Source organism: Polyergus mexicanus, unplaced genomic scaffold (assembly GCF_030449975.1).
Source record: "Polyergus mexicanus isolate NDT 795.1 unplaced genomic scaffold, iyPolMexi1.0 SCAF_10, whole genome shotgun sequence".
NCBI classification, from domain to species: Eukaryota; Metazoa; Arthropoda; class Insecta; order Hymenoptera; family Formicidae; genus Polyergus; species Polyergus mexicanus.
This window is the reverse complement of record NW_027223330.1, coordinates 8,183,382-8,205,143: the sequence shown is the minus strand read 5'-3', so window position 1 is coordinate 8,205,143 and position 21,762 is coordinate 8,183,382. Positions and strand designations below refer to the sequence as shown.

At 33.0% G+C, this 21,762-nt stretch overlaps 5 protein-coding genes across 10 annotated transcripts in view; 2 read left to right on the top strand and 3 right to left on the bottom strand.

Annotated features, from left to right (window-relative positions):
* Positions 1-2,171, bottom strand: part of Mob2 (MOB kinase activator 2) — a 29,934-nt gene extending 27,763 nt beyond the window's left edge. The window contains exon 1 of the mRNA XM_070302524.1: positions 1,606-2,171. The gene's annotated coding sequence lies outside the window, so the exon portion shown is untranslated. The remainder of the gene's footprint in view (positions 1-1,605) is intronic.
* Positions 2,172-3,260: 1,089 nt separating this feature from the next.
* Positions 3,261-5,774, top strand: Rpl10ab (ribosomal protein L10Ab). Its single transcript, XM_070302440.1, has 5 exons — positions 3,261-3,336; positions 3,685-3,840; positions 4,501-4,649; positions 5,290-5,462; positions 5,543-5,774. Exons 1-5 carry the CDS (start codon positions 3,332-3,334, stop codon positions 5,711-5,713), a joined length of 654 nt encoding a protein of 217 aa, XP_070158541.1. The 5' UTR covers positions 3,261-3,331; the 3' UTR covers positions 5,714-5,774.
* Positions 5,775-8,212: 2,438 nt separating this feature from the next.
* On the top strand, positions 8,213-19,269 carry LOC138936865 (receptor-type tyrosine-protein phosphatase H-like). 4 transcript variants are annotated; one of them, XM_070302641.1, is made up of 23 exons: positions 8,214-8,498; positions 9,514-9,914; positions 10,265-10,558; positions 10,669-10,947; positions 11,191-11,463; positions 11,637-11,972; positions 12,090-12,410; positions 12,713-13,057; positions 13,245-13,535; positions 13,654-13,857; positions 13,981-14,086; positions 15,277-15,503; positions 15,589-15,665; positions 15,903-16,037; positions 16,110-16,232; positions 16,331-16,479; positions 16,841-16,976; positions 17,201-17,267; positions 17,353-17,448; positions 18,044-18,145; positions 18,309-18,368; positions 18,441-18,596; positions 18,701-19,269. In XM_070302641.1, exons 2-23 carry the CDS (start codon positions 9,527-9,529, stop codon positions 18,706-18,708), a joined length of 4,173 nt encoding a protein of 1,390 aa, XP_070158742.1. In that variant the 5' UTR covers positions 8,214-8,498; positions 9,514-9,526; the 3' UTR covers positions 18,709-19,269. The 4 variants fall into 4 exon arrangements, with proteins under 4 accessions (XP_070158741.1, XP_070158740.1, XP_070158742.1 ...); XM_070302640.1 differs by having other exon boundaries at positions 8,213-8,436; positions 18,441-19,269; XM_070302639.1 differs by having other exon boundaries at positions 8,213-8,498; positions 18,441-19,269.
* On the bottom strand, positions 19,088-20,311 carry Dim1 (thioredoxin-like protein Dim1). 2 transcript variants are annotated; one of them, XM_070302646.1, is made up of 4 exons: positions 20,226-20,311; positions 19,959-20,011; positions 19,717-19,853; positions 19,088-19,503 (listed from the first exon to the last, which is right to left on the bottom strand). In XM_070302646.1, the coding sequence occupies exons 1-4, from the start codon at positions 20,299-20,301 to the stop codon at positions 19,290-19,292; spliced, it is 480 nt and encodes a 159-aa protein (XP_070158747.1). In that variant the 5' UTR covers positions 20,302-20,311; the 3' UTR covers positions 19,088-19,289. The 2 variants fall into 2 exon arrangements, with proteins under 2 accessions (XP_070158747.1, XP_070158748.1); XM_070302647.1 differs by having other exon boundaries at positions 19,092-19,503; positions 19,959-20,269.
* On the bottom strand, positions 20,232-21,662 carry LOC138936867 (uncharacterized). 2 transcript variants are annotated; one of them, XM_070302644.1, is made up of 5 exons: positions 21,582-21,662; positions 21,342-21,511; positions 20,873-21,106; positions 20,598-20,800; positions 20,232-20,275 (listed from the first exon to the last, which is right to left on the bottom strand). In XM_070302644.1, exons 2-4 carry the CDS (start codon positions 21,492-21,494, stop codon positions 20,654-20,656), a joined length of 534 nt encoding a protein of 177 aa, XP_070158745.1. In that variant the 5' UTR covers positions 21,495-21,511; positions 21,582-21,662; the 3' UTR covers positions 20,232-20,275; positions 20,598-20,653. The 2 variants fall into 2 exon arrangements, with proteins under 2 accessions (XP_070158745.1, XP_070158744.1); XM_070302643.1 differs by lacking the exon at positions 20,232-20,275 and adding an exon at positions 20,423-20,494.
* Between the last annotated feature and the right edge of the window lie 100 nt (positions 21,663-21,762).

Below are 21,762 nucleotides of genomic sequence, written 5' to 3'. Positions count from 1 at the left end.
CCCGCCATGCATTAAAATATAAATTCTCGCGAAAGAGATTGCGAGTTTTCACTTTGCGACACGTAATGAAAAATATCATTTATTATTATTTTTATTATTTTATATATATAACGGTGAACTTATTCAAAATAAATCGATCGCGGTTTTTTTTTCTTTTTTTTCCATTGCTGATAAACATGAGATGACTCTCTCTCTCTCTCTCTCTCTCTCTCTCTCTCTCTCTCTCTCTCTCTCTCTCTCTCTCTCTCTCTCTCTCTCTCTTATAAAGAATTAAATCGAGCACTATCTTATCTAACAATAACTCTTTTTAATTTACGTTAAATATTCTCGTGATATGAAATCATGAATTAAATGATTAAAATATATTTAAAATTAATATTTTGTTATCGGTTTACAATCCTAAAGTTCAATCGACGAATTCGTTGCTCACCGAGATTAAACGTAATAACGTCCTGAAAACTTTCGCTGAAGAGAATCCGTCATTAAAATGATTTCTCCGATAAGACAGTCGGTGTGACGGGGAAACGAACGAATCGCTATAAGCAAAATCTTATTTAACTAAACCTATTATCCATCCTCGACTGATTTTATAAGGTCACCCACTGGAACAGAGCGAGGGTAACGATCGACTGGATAAATAAAAAGGAAACAACATGCTATTATATGGGATAGTGAAAAAAATTTGCGTTTAAGGTTATCTAAAAAGATTCTCGCAAATGTGAGCTTAGAGAAGAGATTCTATTTATTAAAAATAAACAACTTTGGAATGCTTCGCGGCCAAATAAATGCCAAGTTTTTATTTTTCGCTTAATTTTAAATGTGTGTGTGTGTGTGTGTGTGCTTTTTATGTTATAATAAAATTTTTTAAAAATGTCAAATTTACAGTTGCAAAGAAATGTCGAAAATATTGTTGTGCAAATTCGAAAAATTCGTTCGATAACTAACGTTTTTACTTTTAGTCGATTAAATATATTTAACGTCAAAACGTAAAGGTGGCGATAAGTTCGAAGATAAATTAATAAATTAAATATTAAACATCGGAAACGAAGAGAGAGAGAGAGAGAGAGAGAGAGAGAGAGAGAGAGAGAGAGAGAGAAATAATTCTCGGTCAAAATTCTTCGTTCGAAGAAGGTGGACTTCAGACTGACACTGACAATGAGAGAGGAGAGTTCGAGAAGCGTAATTTTTCAGCGCCCTGTAGATGCACGCGTCACTCGGCCGACGATGACGAGGCGACGCTCCGAAAATCCGACGGAGATGATCGCCGAGATGACTTTCTCCTCGCGTGGAAAAGGCGAGCCCGGCGCGCGGATAATCGCGCGAGCGGGACGAGGACGCATGGCGTGACGGTGCGCTCTGACTCGCTCGTTCGCGGGGCGCAGGTTAACGCAGGTTGGAGGAGGTTAACTTCCACGCCGGAGCGGGACGGCGAACGATCGCGGACAGTTCGGACAGCGCGCGCGAAAACGAGAAAGCGAAAAAAAGAAAAGAGAAAAGAAAAAAATAGAGACTTCTCTTTTCGACTGCGCGCGAGAAAGAGAGAGAGAGAGAGAGAGAGAGAGAGAGAGAGAGAGAGAGAGAGAGAGAGAGAAACAAGACACTTACCCCATAAACCAGTCCACGGTATCGCGGAGATACTCGGGTAACCTATCCAGCTTGGATGATTTTCGTGTGGATCACCGTCGCGAGGAAAACAGCGCGCGCGATAGCCGAGAAAACAAAGTGTAAATCTCCTCCTTCCCTTTCTCTCACTTTTTCCCCACGATACTAACACCACGGGAGAGTAGTAGTCAACGGTAGTAGCAACTAGCGGCAGCGACAGCGGCGGCAGCGGCAGCGGCAGCAGCGACGGCGGCCGCGGCGGCAGCAGCAGCAGCGGCGCGCGTTTCGCGATCTCGTAAAATCTAACATGGCGCGTATCTATTGTCACCTGTTCCCGTCATGCCCCGCTGGCCGCCGAGACGATACATAGCTGCCGCGATTCGCTTGCCGCGGCCGAGCGTCGTAAATCGGTCGCCGATACCCGAACTCACGAAACTGTTCCCCTCGAGTCGATTCGTCGATCGCGCGACACAAAGCACAACACAGAGGACAAACTTCCGCCAGGACGCGATAACAATAGCGTAACGGAGATAGAGACGTTCGCCGAGACGCGCACAGCTGATCGCCTGACGTTACAGCGCGCGTGCGTGACGTCCGCCGTCATCCGCGCTTCGCCAACCGTCCGTAGATGGCGGCACCGGTTCGCGCAGCGCTTTCGTTCATCCATCGGAGAAATTTCCGATAAATATTAACCGAAAATCAGAAAAAAATGGCGATATTCCAAATATCAGAAATAATTTATACAATTATCGCAGGAGAGATAGAAATGCACATATACATACTTGGCGATAATAGATGAAGGGCGATTTCACTCTGCTTTCGCGATGAAATAACTGGAAAAATGCGAAAACGATTCGATCGATCTCGCGAGCACACAGTAGTATCGCTGATACTGAAATCACGACGCTATTTAGCATTTATAGCGATTATACGATGCTCAATCCATGCGACGAATATCCAAAGCTTTGTGCCAGACACTCGCGATAATCATTCATGTGGTAGATTTACTTTTATAAGGTAATAGTCACGAAAAATACGGAGCGACTTGAATACGATACTACGATTTATCGCGTCGCGTCACGATTGACCGCAATTTGAAATCTATCGAAGAACATCATGCAATTCTCGAAGTAATCGAGAGAATCGAAGAAGCGAATCAATCGTAAGGATACCTTAAATATTACAAAAAAATTCGCGAATGCGAATCGAATGATAATAATTTGTAAAAATTTCTTTAATACTGGAAATAATATTTCAAAAACGCGATATTTTTCCGTCGTATTCCGTTAACCATGATTCATGAATATCTAGATACGATCGTGTTCGATCCGAAAATATGCCTGAGGATAGTATATTAAAATTTGTCGAATGTTCTGATTGGCTGCGAAAATTACTAGACATTCTCTGTCCAATAGTCGAATCGAACTTCAAACGAATATCATCTATACGTGACGTGAACAGAGCTGCCATCTAAAGCGGCGTTTACAATAGAGATTTTAAATCCTAAGCCTTAAGAAATTGACCAATCACATTCTTCTCATACTTGACTGTGATTGGTCAATTTCTTAGGGTTTAAAATCTCTATTGTAGACGCCGCTTAAAACACTTCGCGCGCGAGTCGAGCGACGCGAGTTTTTTCGCACGGTGTACGTTGTACGTGTTTCATTCCTTTCCGGTATCGGTCGTCGAGAGGGTTAGTCGTCGTCGCGGCCGTCCTCCATCCGAGAAGATGACGTGAGTATACAGAATCCTATCCGATCTTCGCAATCGTTTATCCAAACTTCACTGTTATGCGGCGAATAAATGTGTCGAATTGCGATTGTTGATAAGCGCATATTATTTTTGGCCGAAATGTATTTGTGAACATGATTAGCGACACGTTGCATTAAAGTCCTAAAAACGTGTCGGATTTATTTCAATAATACGACGTAAATTTAACGCGCTTATTAATTATCGTCACGTTTTCGAAATTCTGAATGTACGATAAAATATGGCCGAATTATCAAACGCACGTTATTCTTGTAGAAACGATTAGAGTCGCAAGGAAAACTACATGCACGTTATATTTCGTTGTAATTGCAGATCCAAGGTTTCGCGTGATACTCTTTATGAGTGCGTAAACGGCACGCTCCAACACTCGCAAGAAAAGAAGAGAAATTTTTTGGAAACTATAGAGCTTCAGATCGGTTTGAAGAATTATGATCCGCAAAAGGACAAGCGTTTCTCGGGAACCGTCAAGTATGTTTTTACCTGACTTTGAGGCATTTTTTTCAGTCTTGTAATGATATCATTATGTGCATTGTACGTTTAACTAAATATCTGTAAAGAATGCCTCATGTGACTCGTCAGGGAGCTAGGTTTTACCTAGCGGACCTGCACCCAGGGTCTTAAATAAATTGGGGAGGTAGTTATACCGTTACTTAAATTAGATAGGATCATGCCTCATGAGCGAGATCCTGCTGGTAAGTTATAGTTTGACTAATGTATTAGACAAAATTACATATATCGTCACGTTAAGTGAGGAAGTAGATTGTCTGATAGAGAAATTTTTAGAAAATAGCATAAATTCTCTGATATTACCAATTAATACAGATTAATACAATCCACGTAATATCGTCTTTACAGTTAGTCTATTATCAATGTTCCGTGATGTTATTTATTGCATGTATTATCTGAACAATTTATGTGGGAAATCATTTAAATCTGAGAACATTGAGATTCTAGTTATAATCAAATGTTTCTTTCTGTTTTGTATCACAAAGTAAATAGTTGAATATTGATATAACAGTTTAGCAATAACGATAAATATCGCACATCAAGTTTATGATGAGACTGGATTATATTTATTTAAACTTATTACTTATTAACTTTGATTGCTATTGACTTTTATCATATTAGGTTGAAGAATATCCCCAGACCAAAAATGCAAGTATGTGTTCTTGGCGATCAACAGCATTGCGATGAAGCTAAAGCTAATAATATTCCATATATGGATGCGGAGGCATTGAAAAAGCTTAACAAGAACAAGAAACTTGTTAAAAAACTCGGTACGTTAGCAATGCGATTTTCATATATTTTTATCTTAAACAATTATTACCTTCCCAAAAGCACCATCATTACTTACATACAAGAATGGTGGTCGTCAAGAGGAAGGAGATTAAAAATTCTTCACTTGGTGAGGGCAATATGAATCGTAGTATTGCATCTCAATCCGTGTTGATACATGTCTCATTCAAAAGAAACCTATTTTCTTAGTTTCTCTCTCTTTCTCACTCTCTCTCTCTCTCTCTCTCTCTCTCTCTCTCTCTCTCTCTCTCTCTTTCCCTTATAAAAATATTTCTTTTTTGCAAGTAAAAATTTTTTAAAAAGTTATTAACAAAAGAAAATTAGAAAAGATTAATTTTTAATAAATTCTATAACATTTTTAAAATCTTTTAATATGAAAAAAATTGCTATAATTAATAAATTATTAAAACCCTAATAATCCTAATATCTTCAAAACTTATTGAATTTTAATAAATCTTTTTTCTAAATGGAATCATGTAATGAACATGCTTGGCTCCAAAAATGATATCAAAAACTTAACATTTATGATATCTGTTAAAGATTGAATTAAGATTGAAACATATTATACAAGGTATAAGATTGAATAATATTTTACTCATATATTTGCATTCCTTTTTGCAGCAAAGAAATACGATGCGTTCTTAGCGAGTGAGTCATTGATCAAGCAAATTCCCCGTCTTCTCGGTCCTGGTTTAAATAAAGCCGGTAAATTTCCTGGACTTTTGTCTCACCAGGAATCGATGGTCGGCAAGATCGATGAAGTTAAGGCCACCATCAAGTTTCAAATGAAAAAGGTACATTTCTGTCTATGATTTTTTCTTAGTTTATAGAACCTTGTTTGTAACGTTCGGTAACGCTTGACTCTACTCTACAGGTATTATGTCTGTCAGTAGCCGTTGGACACGTTGATATGACTCCCGATGAGTTGGTGCAAAATGTTCACCTCTCGATAAATTTCCTCGTTTCGTTGTTGAAGAAACATTGGCAGAACGTGCGTTCGCTTCACATCAAATCTACTATGGGACCACCACAGAGATTGTACTAAGTACATGTGCACTTAATATATGTCGAATATAAATTCGTTGCAATAAAAAAATAAAAAATTATTTCGATTTTACCCTTCTTTCTCCGTTGCGAATTTCGTCATGTCTACGAGAAATAAAATCCTTTCGACGATTGAGAAATGTGATGCTAATTTTGATAAAAGTTCTTAGAATTTTGGTACAATAAACATTCGTATACATCCTTACAATGAAATTATTTTGGTATAAGAAATTCGCTAAAGAGATAAAGATTTATGGTTTTATTCCCAGAGAAAACACGCGTATATATGCATTCATGTCATAGTTTACGAAATAATGATCAGAAAATATTTTCCAATAACTACTTTTACATTTCATATAAAGCTGTGAAAAAAAAAAATTATATTATGTGTGTGTGTATATATATATATTACATATATAGAGTAATATAATAATGATGTTAAATATATGAGCCCATAAAGCTCTTGGCTTTTCGCTGACGTCATATCCAATTATGACGTCAGAAGCAAAAAATCGTGTGAATCTTTTCGCTGCACTAAAGATACCAGAGCTTTATAACATATCTCATATTTACTTCAATATATTTTCAATGAATAATTTGAAATATTCATGAATCTTCGATCTAGCAACTATTCACTGAATTTGCTAAATTTTTGAATAGTATATGTTATAAGCAACGAATTATATACATGTACCATGCGAAACCTCTTAGAATAGGATCTTGGATCCGGATGCTTCTTTAGGGACTTGTGCTCTTATATAGATTGTATATATGTGTGTATGTGTGTGGGGGTCCTACTGAGAAAGATCCCCATAGGCATGAGTAGACACACCATAGGCCATGCTATTTCCAACAATCTTTGTGGGGGCAGTCCAGTGGCGGTCGCTGCGCTTTGAAGAAGCATATGGTTTCAAGTTCCGCTTCGTAAGCAGATGCTACCGGAGCCGTGGATCCGTATTTACCGGCTGTATTCTCTTCGCACTTTTTACATGTGCAATTTCTGCGAATTATTTGTTACCGCGATTATGTGCGTTTATTAATTCATTTCTTGATTTCTGTCTGTGCGCCGTTACGATCTATCTTGGAAATTTGAATACATGGACAGAAGTATTCAGGTAAATTTGAGATGTGTGAATACATCATACATTTCCGGTTTCTTGAGAATAAAAGTAATAGAACGGTCGCCCATGAAAACCTAATGTGAAATTGTATTGAAGCTCATATCTCTCTCACATGAAAGATTTTATAATATTTTATTTATACATGTTTGTATAAAATGAATTAATATAGGATGATTAGCAATTAATATGAAATTTTAAGAATCTATTATTTTTATTTAGAGACAATTACAAGACAAAAATTCTTACAGACTGGATTTACATAGATGAAACATCGATTTAAGTTAGAAATATTTGGAAATAAAAGATCGTTTTATTTTACAAGTAGGATAAAAGTTTATTTTTCATCTAATTTTAATTGAACTTTATCTTAATTAAATTTTTAAGCTTTACCGATATTTAGTATTTGTTATATATATAGAATAAGTGACTCCTTCAATGTTGTTGTTGCACCGGAACTTTCTATCCTTAAAATTTCATACGGCAGTCGCCAAATTATTCTATAATTTAAGAACATTTTGAAACGTAATTGATAACGAGGTAACAGTAAAATGTAGTAGCGAAAGAAAACAAATTGAATTGATAAATGCAAGCGATACGATATCATATGACATGATATACACACACACATACATACAAACATACACTCTCTTTCTCTCTTGTCGAAATGATTTACAGAGACCTAATTTTTCCGATAAAATTGTAGTTTTTCGTATAATGCGATAAGTACAAATAACTTCGAGCTACTTGTGCTACTCTATTATATTTTTAATGCGAATTGAATCGAAAATAATTATCGATATGTAAGTGTTTGTATTATCGAAAAAAGAAAATTTTTTTATCAATAAGTGATATTTTCATCGATGATTTGGGATCGTTGAATCATTAAAATAGCGTATTGATTATTATGTCAAGTGAGAGAGCGAGTTTCAGTCATCAGGTCTACCGTTTCCAATTGATCGGGATTCGCGAATTAAAATTATTCACGATTAAATAAATATTTTAAAAATATCAATTAAAATTCGTGCAAAGAAATTAAAAATTTTTTGAATCACGAAATTATTAATATGAAATATAATACAATCAATTTTCAAACAAAAAAGATTGTGCATTTCTGTAAATTTAAGCTTTTTCAACCAAGAGATAATCGATGATGCAAAAGATATTATCACTCTTCTACTTTTCGAATAAAAAAATGCATGATTGCGAGATTAGAAGTTCGCCGAATCAGATATTAATGTATCGATACGCGGAATTATCGATGAAAAATGTAAAAATTGCGATTATATCTGTTATCCTCCCGTTTCCCGCGCGGATGGTGGAGAAATTTGAAAAAATATTAAATATATCGCGGGGGATGGACGGCGTTTGTATTTGATTAATAAAGTGACCGCGAAAGAGTGCACTCTCGGACGAGAGTGGACTGTAGCCCTTTATCAGTGATATCAACTACCAGAGCGGAGACAAGCGACCAAGCGAGCGGAAGGCTGTCAACGAGCGCAGTTGGGCCATGATTATCGAAAGCGTCAACAACGACGACGAAAGAGTGACTCTGACGTTTTACGGACAGTATTATCGAGAAAGATCCACAGACCGATGATATCGCGTGCGTAAATTATCTTTTCGCGATCGACAGTGTGCGAGTACTATTCCTCCTTAATCCAAGCTGTAAAGATACCCGTATTAATCAAACCCGAAAAAATTTAGTGTTTTACAGAGTTTCAGTGATAATTCCAGTGTCTGGATTAATGAAAATAATAAAACATTAATGTATGATACATGATACATTAATATATGAGACTGTCTCTCATTGTATCAACATAGATTTTTCAATTTTTAATATTTTATGTTCTCAAAAAGAAGTTTCAATACAAATTTTATTGAAATAAAAATAATTTCATTGATTCGCTAGAGTACCAGATATATATCAATATATATAAAGAGCGAAAAATTAAATTTTGAAGAGAAGAAACTCGTCGCATCCTTGAATAATCACGCACATGCAATCTTTTCTCGACAAGCGCAAAAGGAAATAGATATGACCGCTGCGAATCATAACTTTCCAAATCATTTCCGCTCTATATTAACCAGAATGCGTTTCATTTTAATAGAAATCTTTAGCTCTTGCATCAGTGATGATACTCGCTTAAAATATTGCGTTGCAATTTTCATTAGAAAAAAAAAAAAAAAAAAAAATTATATCTAGAATTATATAAAAATAAAATTGAGAGAAAAAATATGAATATTTGTTATTTTAAATAAGACATTTTTTTATCTAAACTAATTAATATAATATGAATCGTCAGAGAGAGAGAGAGAGAGAGAGAGAGAGAGAGAGAGAGAGAGAGAGAGAGAGAGAAAGAGGAACTTTTTATAATTTCCTTAAAAGAATTATTGATTCTCTTTATATCTTGGTTTGATAAAAATAAGTTGATATATGTTATGCACACACTGTTAATATAATATGTAATATAAAACTTTTTTATTTTGTTGAAACAAATAAAATAATTGAATACATATGGCAGATTATATATAATTGTTGCAAAATATATTACATATTTTGATAATATAAAAAAGTTTCACATGCTCATAATACATATCGATTTATTTTTATCAATGATCAAATCAAGATAAGAGAAATTCAATAATTTTCCATTAGTAATCAATTTTTTTCTACTCGCAGCGTTCAATAGAATATGATCCTTGAGAAACTATTGTTCGTTGTCGTTCTCTGCATATTTTGCGACGATGGTACATCGCAAGAGGCAACGATATCGACTTTTGAATCGAATTATGATTCTGGATCGTCGGAGAATCTTATAAGCTATGATACTGAATCAACGAAGACTATTACAAATTTCGCGAGTGACAATTCTGAGTCTACGGAGAGTCTCGCAACAACCGTGAATTATGAATCTACCATTGAATCCACCATCGAATTTTTAACAACTAATTCCCAGCTAGATGATGGCTTATCATCGTCTTCGACAACGCGATCGGAATCTACTACTGTCATACCCGACAATGTGACTTCTATGGATAACAGCACGATTTGCAATCCGATATGGCCAGTAAACGCAAGCGGTAAAGCAATCTTCAGAAATTATTAAACTTATAAGAATTAAATATTTCAGAAATTAGAGAATTCTTTGTAAAATATGGTGTACGATGTCAATTATCAAAAATAGTAAAAATCAAAAGCATTAAAAAATATTAAAATAATTGCTAAACGATAAAAGTTTTAATAGTGAAAAAAACATAACAATACTCTTTCCTTCATAATTATTTATTATTAGAATCTCTAATAATAATATATATGCAGGAAAAAAAAAATTTTTCTTAAAGTTTTTCAAAAAGTTATTAGCAATTATTTTATGCAGAATATTTTATCGTGAGGCATCCTGTTTATTCATATCTTGTAATTTTGTCTTTAGTGGATACAAGGGAGGTAATTGATTTGAAGATAAACAATAAAAGTACAGAATGGATCGCTCTCTCGTGGGAATCTCCGTGTGATGATGCGATGGACTCGACGTCAAATAACGTCTCGATAATATATCGGATCGAGATATGCGATGGTGGAAACTGCAACCAGACAAATGAAACTGTTACATGGCACAACGCCACTGATCTCGATCCGTGTACATCGTATACATTTACTGTAAAAGTTTTCACAGACTATTGGGAATCTGATGGAGTCACTCTATCGGAAACAACAGATCATAATAGTAGGTCTACAATTGCGTCTCGTATGTCTAATATAATCTCATCAAAATTAAAAATTAAATTTAAAAAATCAATCAATATTCTCGTTATACTAATCTCTTCTTCTTTTCAGTTTCCGAAATCGGAGATGTGCTCCATCTAAGTGTGTACAACGTTAGCGTTTACATTGTTCAATTAACTTGGCAACCGCCTGTAATACATGAAAAATGCGTGTCCAATTATTTGATTATACAGTGCCACGCGAAACGTTGCAACGAGATCGCGGTCCTCGCCACGAATTACACCGCTAAAAATCTTGAACCATGCACGCATTATCACTTTACTATCAAAACGGTAACGCAAACTGTACAATCTGCCGGTGTAAACGAGACCGCGAGGACAGCTTCACCGAGTAAGCATAAACTGCTTCGAAAATTAAACAGCAAAATTACTTACGAGAAGATATACTTTCCAAACTTAAACATTCGATATCTTATTTAAATAAGTATCGAATTAAAACTATATTAATATCCTTTCTCTCTCTCTCTCTCTCTCTCTCTCTCTCTCTCTCTCTCTCTCTCTCTTTACACGTTTAATATCCCTTAATTCCAGGATAGTGCATTTTTGATAAATCTGATATTTTGTCAATTTGCAGAGTTGTTGGAGCCGCAAAATTTGATGATAACACCTGGAAATTTTTCACTATTTGTCGAGTGGGATCCACCAAAATGTGACATATTCTGCCTAAAGCATTATCACGTAACTATAAAACCCAACAAATATAACTTTCACGAAAATACCACGAAAACGAACATACAAATTCGGCAATTGCATGCTTGTGTGACGTATCAAGTGTATATCAATGCTGTGAATAAAGACGATGTTGACGGGAAGACAGCGATGGAAAGCGGTACTACAAATAAATCTAGTAAGAATTTTTTTTTCATGATATCTGTTTATTTTGTGTTTGTTTGTGTGTGTGTGTGTGTGTGTGTGTGTGTGTGTGCTTTGCATATTTTATGCTAAATAGTATCTAAATTCCAGCATTGTGTTCAATATAAAGATCTTTTTTTTAATATCAAAATATTCTCAATATTTTAGGAACAAATCCACCAGTACCGCAAACTCCAGGTTTACCGATTAGACACGTTAATAACTTAACGATAATCTGGATGATCGAGAAAGAAAACAATGAATGCTCATTGGAAACTATAATAACTATATGTAATGAAACAGGAAGCAATGGAAGCGGCTACGAACCTGAGGGTAATCATGCTATAACGCCAATTAATTCAGATAAAGCTTCCGTTATCGTTATGAATACGACGGTGGACAATCTGAGTCCTTTTACAAATTTTACTTGCTGGGCACATACTGTTAATTCCGCAGGATACAGTGAATTCAGTGATGGAATCAATGCTACGACGTTGGAAAGTGGTGAGCATGTGCATTATTATTCTCACGTTAATAATACAATATTTCAGTTTAATTATAATTAGTTATAGTATGTAATTTTTTAACTAACGCCACTGTAACTCCAAATTATAATTTCAGTGCCATCTCCTCCTAAATTTACGTTCGACAACGTTACGGATTCGCAATTCACTTTGATTTGGGATCTACCGGAATATTTGCCTGGTAATTTAGAAGAATTTGAGATAAGAATTAATTGGAAACCACTTTATCCGATTCCGAATTGGTGTACTCGTGAAGAACCGAAGGATTCCATAAAACGTAACGTAAGCGGAAGCACATTTGATTACAATTATCTCGAGGCAAAAGCATACACAAACTATACTGTATGTATGAGAGCGAGAACAGGAGCGGGATGGAGCGATTGTAGCATTCCTCAAACTGTTGAAACTAATAGCATAGGTATATATTATTTTCATTTTTTTATTTCGTTATAACAAAATTATTATTATCTTTTAAAACATTAAGATATTTTTATATACAATATAATATTTTATATCTGCCATTCTTTAATATACAAAATAATTTCAGATAAATAAGTGGTTGTTAACAAACAGCTAACTTTATCAGAAAAATATTTATATTTTTTTATGTATAAAAAGCATTTAATAATTTTAAAAATATGAATACTTCTATCTTTCGCTCCCCCTTTTTATAAGTGTTTTAAATATATTACATTAAATATTACGTGTGATTGTATTCAGTTCCAGAGGCAATATCGAAATTTAATTCCTCGTCCATCATTATTAAAGAAAATTTGCATAATAGTAACGTATTGGATACGATTGTAACGTGGGGCCTGCCGTGTTCTTTAAACGGTGAACTCGAATTCTTCAATGTGTCGGTTTACGGTACTAGAGATAAGTACCTACCCCATTCCTTTTACAAAATACACAAATGCACGGAGTACATTTACAACAATTACATGTGCTTGATAAATCTCAACGAACTAAAAGGAGAGTACAATTATACTTTCTCAATATCCACCAAAGTTATGAGCGTCGATATTCTCAGGCCAACGAGTGAAAGCAAGATGTATCCTGCCGGTAGTATGTATCAATATATTTGCGAATATATAATTCAGAGTTTGATGATCCATTTTTTATTATATCAATGTATTTATCTTATTGTGCCGCTATTGCGTATAAGATCTAGAAACATTCTGTATACGATATAATCGTACCTTCTTTATTCATAATTGATTTTATAATTTAAAAGATCTTTTTTATGTTTTAGTACCACCACAGCCCGACGACGAATATATCAAATCGATCACCATAGATCCATACAAGGCGCGTAGATCCACAACTACGGCTGCTATCTTACTACCCCTATTTCTCAATACCAACGGCGACATCAAGTATTATGCCATCATGGTATCGGAGAAGGGATACAATAATGTTAAATCAAACACGAGGTTCGATTTAAAGAATAAGATTTGGCCGAATGTATCCTCTTGGGAGGAAGCGATGATAAAGGACTTCTCCATAACGTATCAAGCGACGTGGCCGCAGTGGGATCCTTATCGTAGGTGATACATTTATACGCACGAAGATGGAACGACAGTTTACGAAGTAGCGAGAAAAAATCTGAACGTATCGCGCGCATGCATATCGTTATAAATATGTATAATTTTTCCATTTAGAAAATCATATCGTTGATTATGGTCACATAAAAGCCGTCAAGTATACGATCGGTGAGGACACCGACTGCAAGGAAGTCTCGTTCAACACGAACGAGCAATTGTATTGTAATGGACCTCTCAAGCCGGACACGTGGTATCACGTTAGAATGAGAGCGTTTACTTACGGTGGTTACACCGACTCCGATGTATTTCAGATAAAAACGAGTGAGTATTATCTTGTGTCATTTTCACGCATAGTCTCGATGATCAATCTCGCTCGTATAAACGTGTTATATAATAAAAAATATTCATTACTTCATTCGTTCTCTTTATACTTTGCAATATTAGACGCGGAGCTGAATGTTGCTCTTGTGATCGGGGCCGTCTTCGGCATTCTTATCGTCGGGATACTGGTGACGATGATGTTGCTTGTGCGAAAATGCTCGCCATACATGTAAGTTATTATATACATTTTGATATATATTTGATATATTAGAAGAGGCGTAGATAATCGATAAGGCAACACAATATATAATAATGAAGATAATTAACTTGTTTATCTCGATTAAACGCGATGTTTTCGATTCATGAATCTCGAGCTGCATCTGAAAACCTTTTCTACAAAAGTAGTAGTAGTAAAATAAGATGAAATATATATAAAATTTCTGTGATCGTTGAAAATTTCAAACTATAACAATGAATAACGATATTAGATTATCAATATTATTTTGAGATCAATATTATTTTGAAATCCCAATGCGATGATGTGCCATATGATAAGCTTGAAACGCACCGGACAGGTACACCCGTTTATGAACAATGATCAATATTTATTCCATGACTCATTGTCAGAAGAGAACTATATAGCTGTAAAGAGTGAGCAAGGTCGCTCGATGCACACACGTCTATCATAGGCACGCTAAGATATACATCGTATTGTAGGCTCAGTGTACGACGAGGTGTCTGTCGCAAACTATCGCGAGTTCAAACTTCGAATCGAGTATTTTTATCATGGATATTTTTAAACGCGCGAGAGAGAAATGCGAGTGAATACAATAGAGATATACAGTGTCGTCGTAATAGCGCTATAAAATTCCCCGTCGAGAATTCGGCTATGACTCTTTCGACCTTCTGGAGAATCGAGTCGGTGTATTCGTTTCTAGCCAAGTGCGTATGCTTATTGCGTAAGTTTTTTATTGTTCCCCTACTATGATGAATGAATCGCTACCGGCGGTATCTACTTACAGTAAGAAAAGATATGCATGTATAAAACACAAATGCTATTGCGCATTTATAATTTCTTCATTACTTCGATGACCTTCGTTGAAGCGTTAACGAAGACGTTGATCCCATTCAGTGATTACTCTTCTAATCTCTATTATTTTATATATACGTATACGCGCGTGTGTGTATCTATTTATATGATTTTATTTTTTTATATTACGTATATATATCTCATACGTATATAAAACTATATATATTTTATATATCTCATCTTAATTATTATCTTAATTATCTTAATTATCATCTCAATTATTTTCTATTACGCATTTATCGTTTAAATATACAACAAGATATATTCACGTAATATTTTATTAATTTATATGTTGTATATCAAAGTTCACAATTTCTATGCTATTTCAGAGTATTGCGAAGATTCTTGCACTCTGACATGCCCGGTTCGCCTGTACCCGCCCCATTCACCAGAAAGAAATTCATTAGTCATTGCCAACAATTGGTCGACAATCCTGGAAAATTGAGCAATGAATTTCGACTGCTTCAGACTCTCAGCGTCGATTTGCAGATGCCCACAAACACCGCCTGCTTACAAGCTAATCGAAAGAAAAATCGCTACTCTGACATTTTACCCTGTAGGAATACTCTCATCTCTATTTCTCATCTACATACATACATACATATACTTGCACGTGGATTAAACATGATTCATACTTTCAGATGATTTCTCAAGAGTAAAGCTGGAAGTGATCGATAACGATCCTAACACGGATTATATCAACGCATCGTTCATCAGAGTAAGCATTTTATATGATGTACATATTGTACATGATGTATATGCACATATAGTGCGCGTATGACGATCTTTCTTATCCAGGGAGAGAAAACTGAATAATCTTTTAACAAAAATATTATAAAATATCAATTTTGTAATTGTGATCGATTAAAAAAAGAAGAGAATTTTTTTTCTAAATCAAAATTGTATATTTAACGTAAATATTCACATGCAAATAGTTTTATATTTTACATTTCAGGGATACTCTGGAGAGGACGAATATATTGCTTGTCAAGGTCCAAAGGAGGAAACCACCTATGATTTTTGGAGGATGGTCGATCAATACAATATTAATATTATAGTTATGCTAACACAGTTGGTCGAGAAGGGCAAAGTAAATTCTTCGATTGCCGATATAATTCACACAATGTTATTTTTGTCGCGTATTGATCTCCTTTTTTTTCAGGAAAAATGTCATCAATACTATCCGACTATTAGGGAAACCTTTCGATACGAGAACATGACAATACGATGTACAAGCGAATTAGATTTCAGGACACATACCCAAAGAACACTTGTATTACAAAAGGTTCGGTTTTTACATAAATAGCATATTTATAAAAAGCTATATAGAAAAAACTTTTATACGCAAAAAGTATATATAATACGAATAATAAAAAATTACAGGAAAATAAAAAGAGAAATATTACTCACTTGCACTTTAAAGATTGGCCTGATCACGATGTTCCGGAAGATTTCGACGCAATGATTAATTTCTGTCAAATTATGCGTCGCAATATTAGTGCCAATAAAGGTTTCATTGTCGCTCACTGCAGGTATGAATAAATATAATTAAAATCGTAAAATAGCATAAATATTCATTTGTCGACTTTATAAATTTTTGCTATCAATATGTTTATTGTAAATATTTTTATATGTGCATATTATTACCTATATATAAAAAAAATATTACATTATCTTTACATAAAAAAGAATTGCTTTAACAAAATATATATTAATAGAATTTATACAAAATGTTTTAGAAAGAGTCACATTTATATTGTATAAATAAAAATATTATTGTTTCAAAATATTAATAAATGGACTAGTGCTGTTTTGCATTTTAATTACAGTTCTCTTAACTAATTAGAATTGTTATACTCTTTAATAATAAAAAAATATCGTTATACCTTACAGCGCAGGTATCGGTAGAACAGGAACATTAATAGCGATAGATATCCTCCTGCAACATCTTAGAGATAATAGAAAGTTAGACGTTTTTGGAACTGTATACAGATTGCGACATCATAGAATAAATATGGTGCAAAGAGAAGTAAGTAAACTGCATTAGTGTAAATGTTTAATTTCTAGGCTAAAACGAATTTTAAAACTTAAAAAATTATAAAATCAATATTCTTACTATGGAAACATTAAATTTTATATACATTTTATATAGATAATCACATTATCTATTTTTTACCAACTATCTAAAACTGCTGTATATTAATACTCCTACAGACATTATATAATACAGGAAGTACATGTTTATATTTTCAGAGTCAATATGCTTACATATATAACTGTATAAAACAAGTACTCAAGAATCCCTATTTCTTAAAAACTTGTAAGTATATTTTATATGCTATTCTTATATAACACGTATTTATCAATTAAATATAATAAAAACTCCCATTTCTGCATTTTTGTAGATAAACCACCACCCGTTGATCCAGTATACGAAAATATTTCTAAGATCAAGGATACAACGAATTCAGATACAAATCTAGTCAATAATCTTGAAACATGTACGTAATATATACTTTATATTCTCTACAGAACAGATTGGAGATTATACTCTATTAGTATTATTAGTAGTATCAAAGAAAGCACGGTAGTAATAATCTATCTATAATCTATCTAATAATTAATCTCTCTATTTTGTACTACAGAATGAGAGTCTCTTCTTCAACTATATCTAATACATGATGAGGTAGGAACAAATGCTTGGATTATACCATCTTTTTCTGCTATGCTTTTACCTGGTTTCGCTTCATTTAATCATTATCTGTTAGTTTTATCTCTTAGCAAATAATATTCTCTTAGATTAACACACTTATATGCTCATTGCTTTTCTGCATGTGACTTGAGAATAATTTTGTAGTACACTATTCACTTTGATCATTTAAATTGCATACAGTTATGTGATATGGAACGAATAAACTGTATCGTAATTCAGCAATATTTTTAGGAATATACATTAAAGCAAAATTTTGTTTTCATAAAAAAATTTATTCTATCTTTTTTTTAGTCGATATTCTATATTGCAAAACTATATTTTTATTACATTATATATAGTTAGTATAATGTGCAATTAAGATTGTACACATTTATTTGTTCTAGTAAAAAAACATAATAGCTCCATATCTATGGAGTCTTTGGAATCAATCTACAATCTCTTTCCTTGGTCAACAAAATACCAAAGAAGAAACGTAATAGATAGCGGTAAGATTGGAACAAAATCTCACGAATCTAAACTGTTATATGTTATATTGGAAATTAAATGGCGGTAAAAAGGAACGCAACTCTGTTCAATATCATTCATTATATGTATATATGCGGTTTTATATCGTGTAAGAGATTTCAGTTTGTGTAATTTTGCTTTAAGGTTTGAGACAATACAAATCGATGGGTTCCATAAATGTAAAGACCCGTCACATTTCTATAGGTCAGTAGGACAAATTATATATCAAAATTAGTTTTCTTGTAAAAACATTGTATTGACAAATGCTATCTTTAGGAAAATCCCGTACTTTGGACTGTGTCATTTATAAATCACTGAACAATTCATATAAATTAAGTAGAGAAAATTTAAAACAGGAGAGTTTTCCATTATTAACTTGTTCGAGATCAACTCAAGATGTACTTGGCGATAACATGCAATATGCAATGAACAGTAAGGCTTATATCATTTTGTTGAAATCTATATTATGTTGCATGAATTGTGCATTATATTTTTTTCGCAACAGTGATTTATGAAATCTATATTTTTTTTTGCAGACGTGTGAGAGATGATTGAGTTATATAATTTACATGTGTTAAATTATAATCAGAGAATACATAGATATATTCGACTAGAGTATAAATTATAAATATATGTAAATAAACAATACGTTGACAAAAAATTCTTAGGAAAATTAAGAATTCTTAGGATAGGATGTTACTTTATACATTCTTTACAAATAATCACAATTTTATGTGAACATTCCCATATTTAATGTTTATACCGGCATTATCAGATATTATCTTAAATAATCTCTAGTCCAACTAGAAATGAAAAACATCAAATAATAGAAGCAAAGAAATTGAATTTAGGACATGTAATATATATCTATAAGAATTGTATATATATTTCTACAGCTTATAGAGAGAGAGAGAGAGGTCGTATATTTTATACATGTGTTTATACTTGTATTTATTTAAGATATATGCATAACATGCAATTACAATAGAGCATGTAATACCTTGTTTATTCAATCACACATAAATTCATTTAATTTTCGAAATTTGTAAAGTCTTTTTATTTTTATGTACAACAAATAGAATATTAGTCTTTATCAATAATAATATTAATGTATTCCTAAATAAATTAATATCTATACTTAGTAGAATAATCTTTAGGTGAAACTACCAAACCTCTACCTTTTCTAGCACCTCGGTATACAGTCTCGATGATATCAATCATTTCTTGTTTATCTTCCAACGTCCAATTAATTTTGTTATTGTTTCCAGTGCCCAAATCTATCATAATGTGTTTGTTCCTGAAGAAAAACATCACTGTACATGGATCGTACAGTTCGTACCTATAAAAAGTAATATTTTGTATTATTATATCATATGTTATGTTATATATAATCATTATTCTTACAATCCATTTTTAGTAGCATTAATTAGTTAACTGAATTTTTTTCATTAAATTTATTTCTTTTTAATTCAGAAATTAGTTAATCTAATTTTAATTAGTTATGATTGTTGATCCAGAATAAAACATACCATATAGATAAATTCATACATACATTTTATTAAAATCTGGCACTTTCGTAATGTCGACCAAGTAAATAACAGCAAAGTTCTTAACTTTCTCTGCAATATTATAGAGCACTTCATCCATTTTCATACACATTGGATCCCAATCGTGTCCAAAGCGAATAACCTGTAAGAAATGTTATTTACAACTGTGGAAATTCTAACTTGCAATAATAATCCTGTCGCAGTTAACTCGGAATTGAAGGATTAAGTATCACATTGAAAAACTCACCACCACTCTATCTTCTTCCGATAAAATTGCTTGGTCGACTTGGTAACCGTTTTCTAAATGCGATAACATGTACGACATTTTGAGATATATGTAAAATTCAAATGTGGATATAAAATTTAAAATTCGCTATTGCAAAATTATTCAATTTGATTTTATATTCTACGATTTTTAAAATCACGATATTACATAAATTATATATAAACAAAGAAAAGAGAAAAAAAGATTCCTCTTCTCAACCGTCCTCTTCGAATATTTGTGTACCATTACCCGATTGCAGAGAAAGTATTCGATTGTGCCTTGTGCCTGTGTTTTGATTTCTGATATGAAACAATACAAAAGACATTTAAGGGTGATTTTCCATTGATACGACAAGCTTTCATGGGACATATCGATTGGTTATCGAATAGAGAATTTCTAGGGTTTCAAAGATTTCTTGCTACAACAACCAATAGCTTAGTGTCTGACAAACACATTATCCACATTACCACATATAACCTTTAAACTATATCGACTGTCAGTAATCAACACCTATATTTCTTTTTCCCAGAAAAAAAGACGATTTTATAAAAATTACTTATTAAAATGGACTGAATTTTATATATAAAAAAAAAAAAGAAAAATACATTATACTTTTTTTACCTTTGACTCAATATAAATTAATCATTATTTCACATCTGTACAGAAAGTAAGATTCATCATGCACAACTAAGTAAATCTACATATGCTTCCGCGATTAAATCTTCTTCTTTTATTGACAATGCTTTCATAAGATCAGCAGCACTCTTCTCTGCCGTTTCCTGGTCGCAATCCGTTATATTCTTATCGTCTGATCGCATCATTACCTGTATTAATATCGTAACATTAAAATTATTTATTTTTACTGACAAAGTTTTACAATAGGAAGACTCGCAAACCTCTAATTCTATAAAATTGCCCAAATTATCAACATTATCAATGTGTATTCGTGTTCGTCCAACGATATATATATGTCTTGTCTTTTTAACAACCCCTGTCACACCAATGGAACTTGACAAAATACGTTCGATTAAGTTTACAGTATCCTCATATATAGATGCTTTGTTGTAAAGAGATATTTTCGGTCCTGTTGTATTGGGTCGTACATAGGAAATTAATTCTGCGGTACCATCCTATATATCACAAAAGAAAATGAAAATCAATATAAAAAAATAATATAGCAATGCGATATAATTTGAGAAGGCGTCTTTAAAAAAATACAAAACCCTCTTGAATATACAATAATATTATCCACAAGTACATGCCTATTATACAATCGTTTTGTGAGAGAAAAATATGTTCCAATCATTGAAATATGCATTTTTATATGCTTTTATAATAGATGTATTAAATAACAGTTATTCTTACCTCAAATTTTCGTAATTTCAATCTTGATTTTTTTGCGTTAAAAAAAATATCATGCTGCGTTATTATTTGTCCATCACTATTACTCAACTCTTTGGCTTTTAAGATAACACGATCAATATCCTGAATTCTTGCTTTTATCTCAATATTTTCCATCTTTATATTCTTTTAATCTGGTAAAAATCAGCATTTGCATTTAATTTCTAAATAGAATTTATAATAAATCAGAATTCTATAGTATACCTGTGTGTGTATGATTCACTTAGTGTATTATTTCCTTTTGTTATTATTCTGGACTAATTCTAAAAAAAAAAAAAAAAAAAAGATCGTATCCAAGACTCAAAAAGGATGAGCTTCACGTTATTATTTTTCTATAATATATTCCAAATCCTTTTTTTTTTTTCCATGTATCGTACGATCTGTT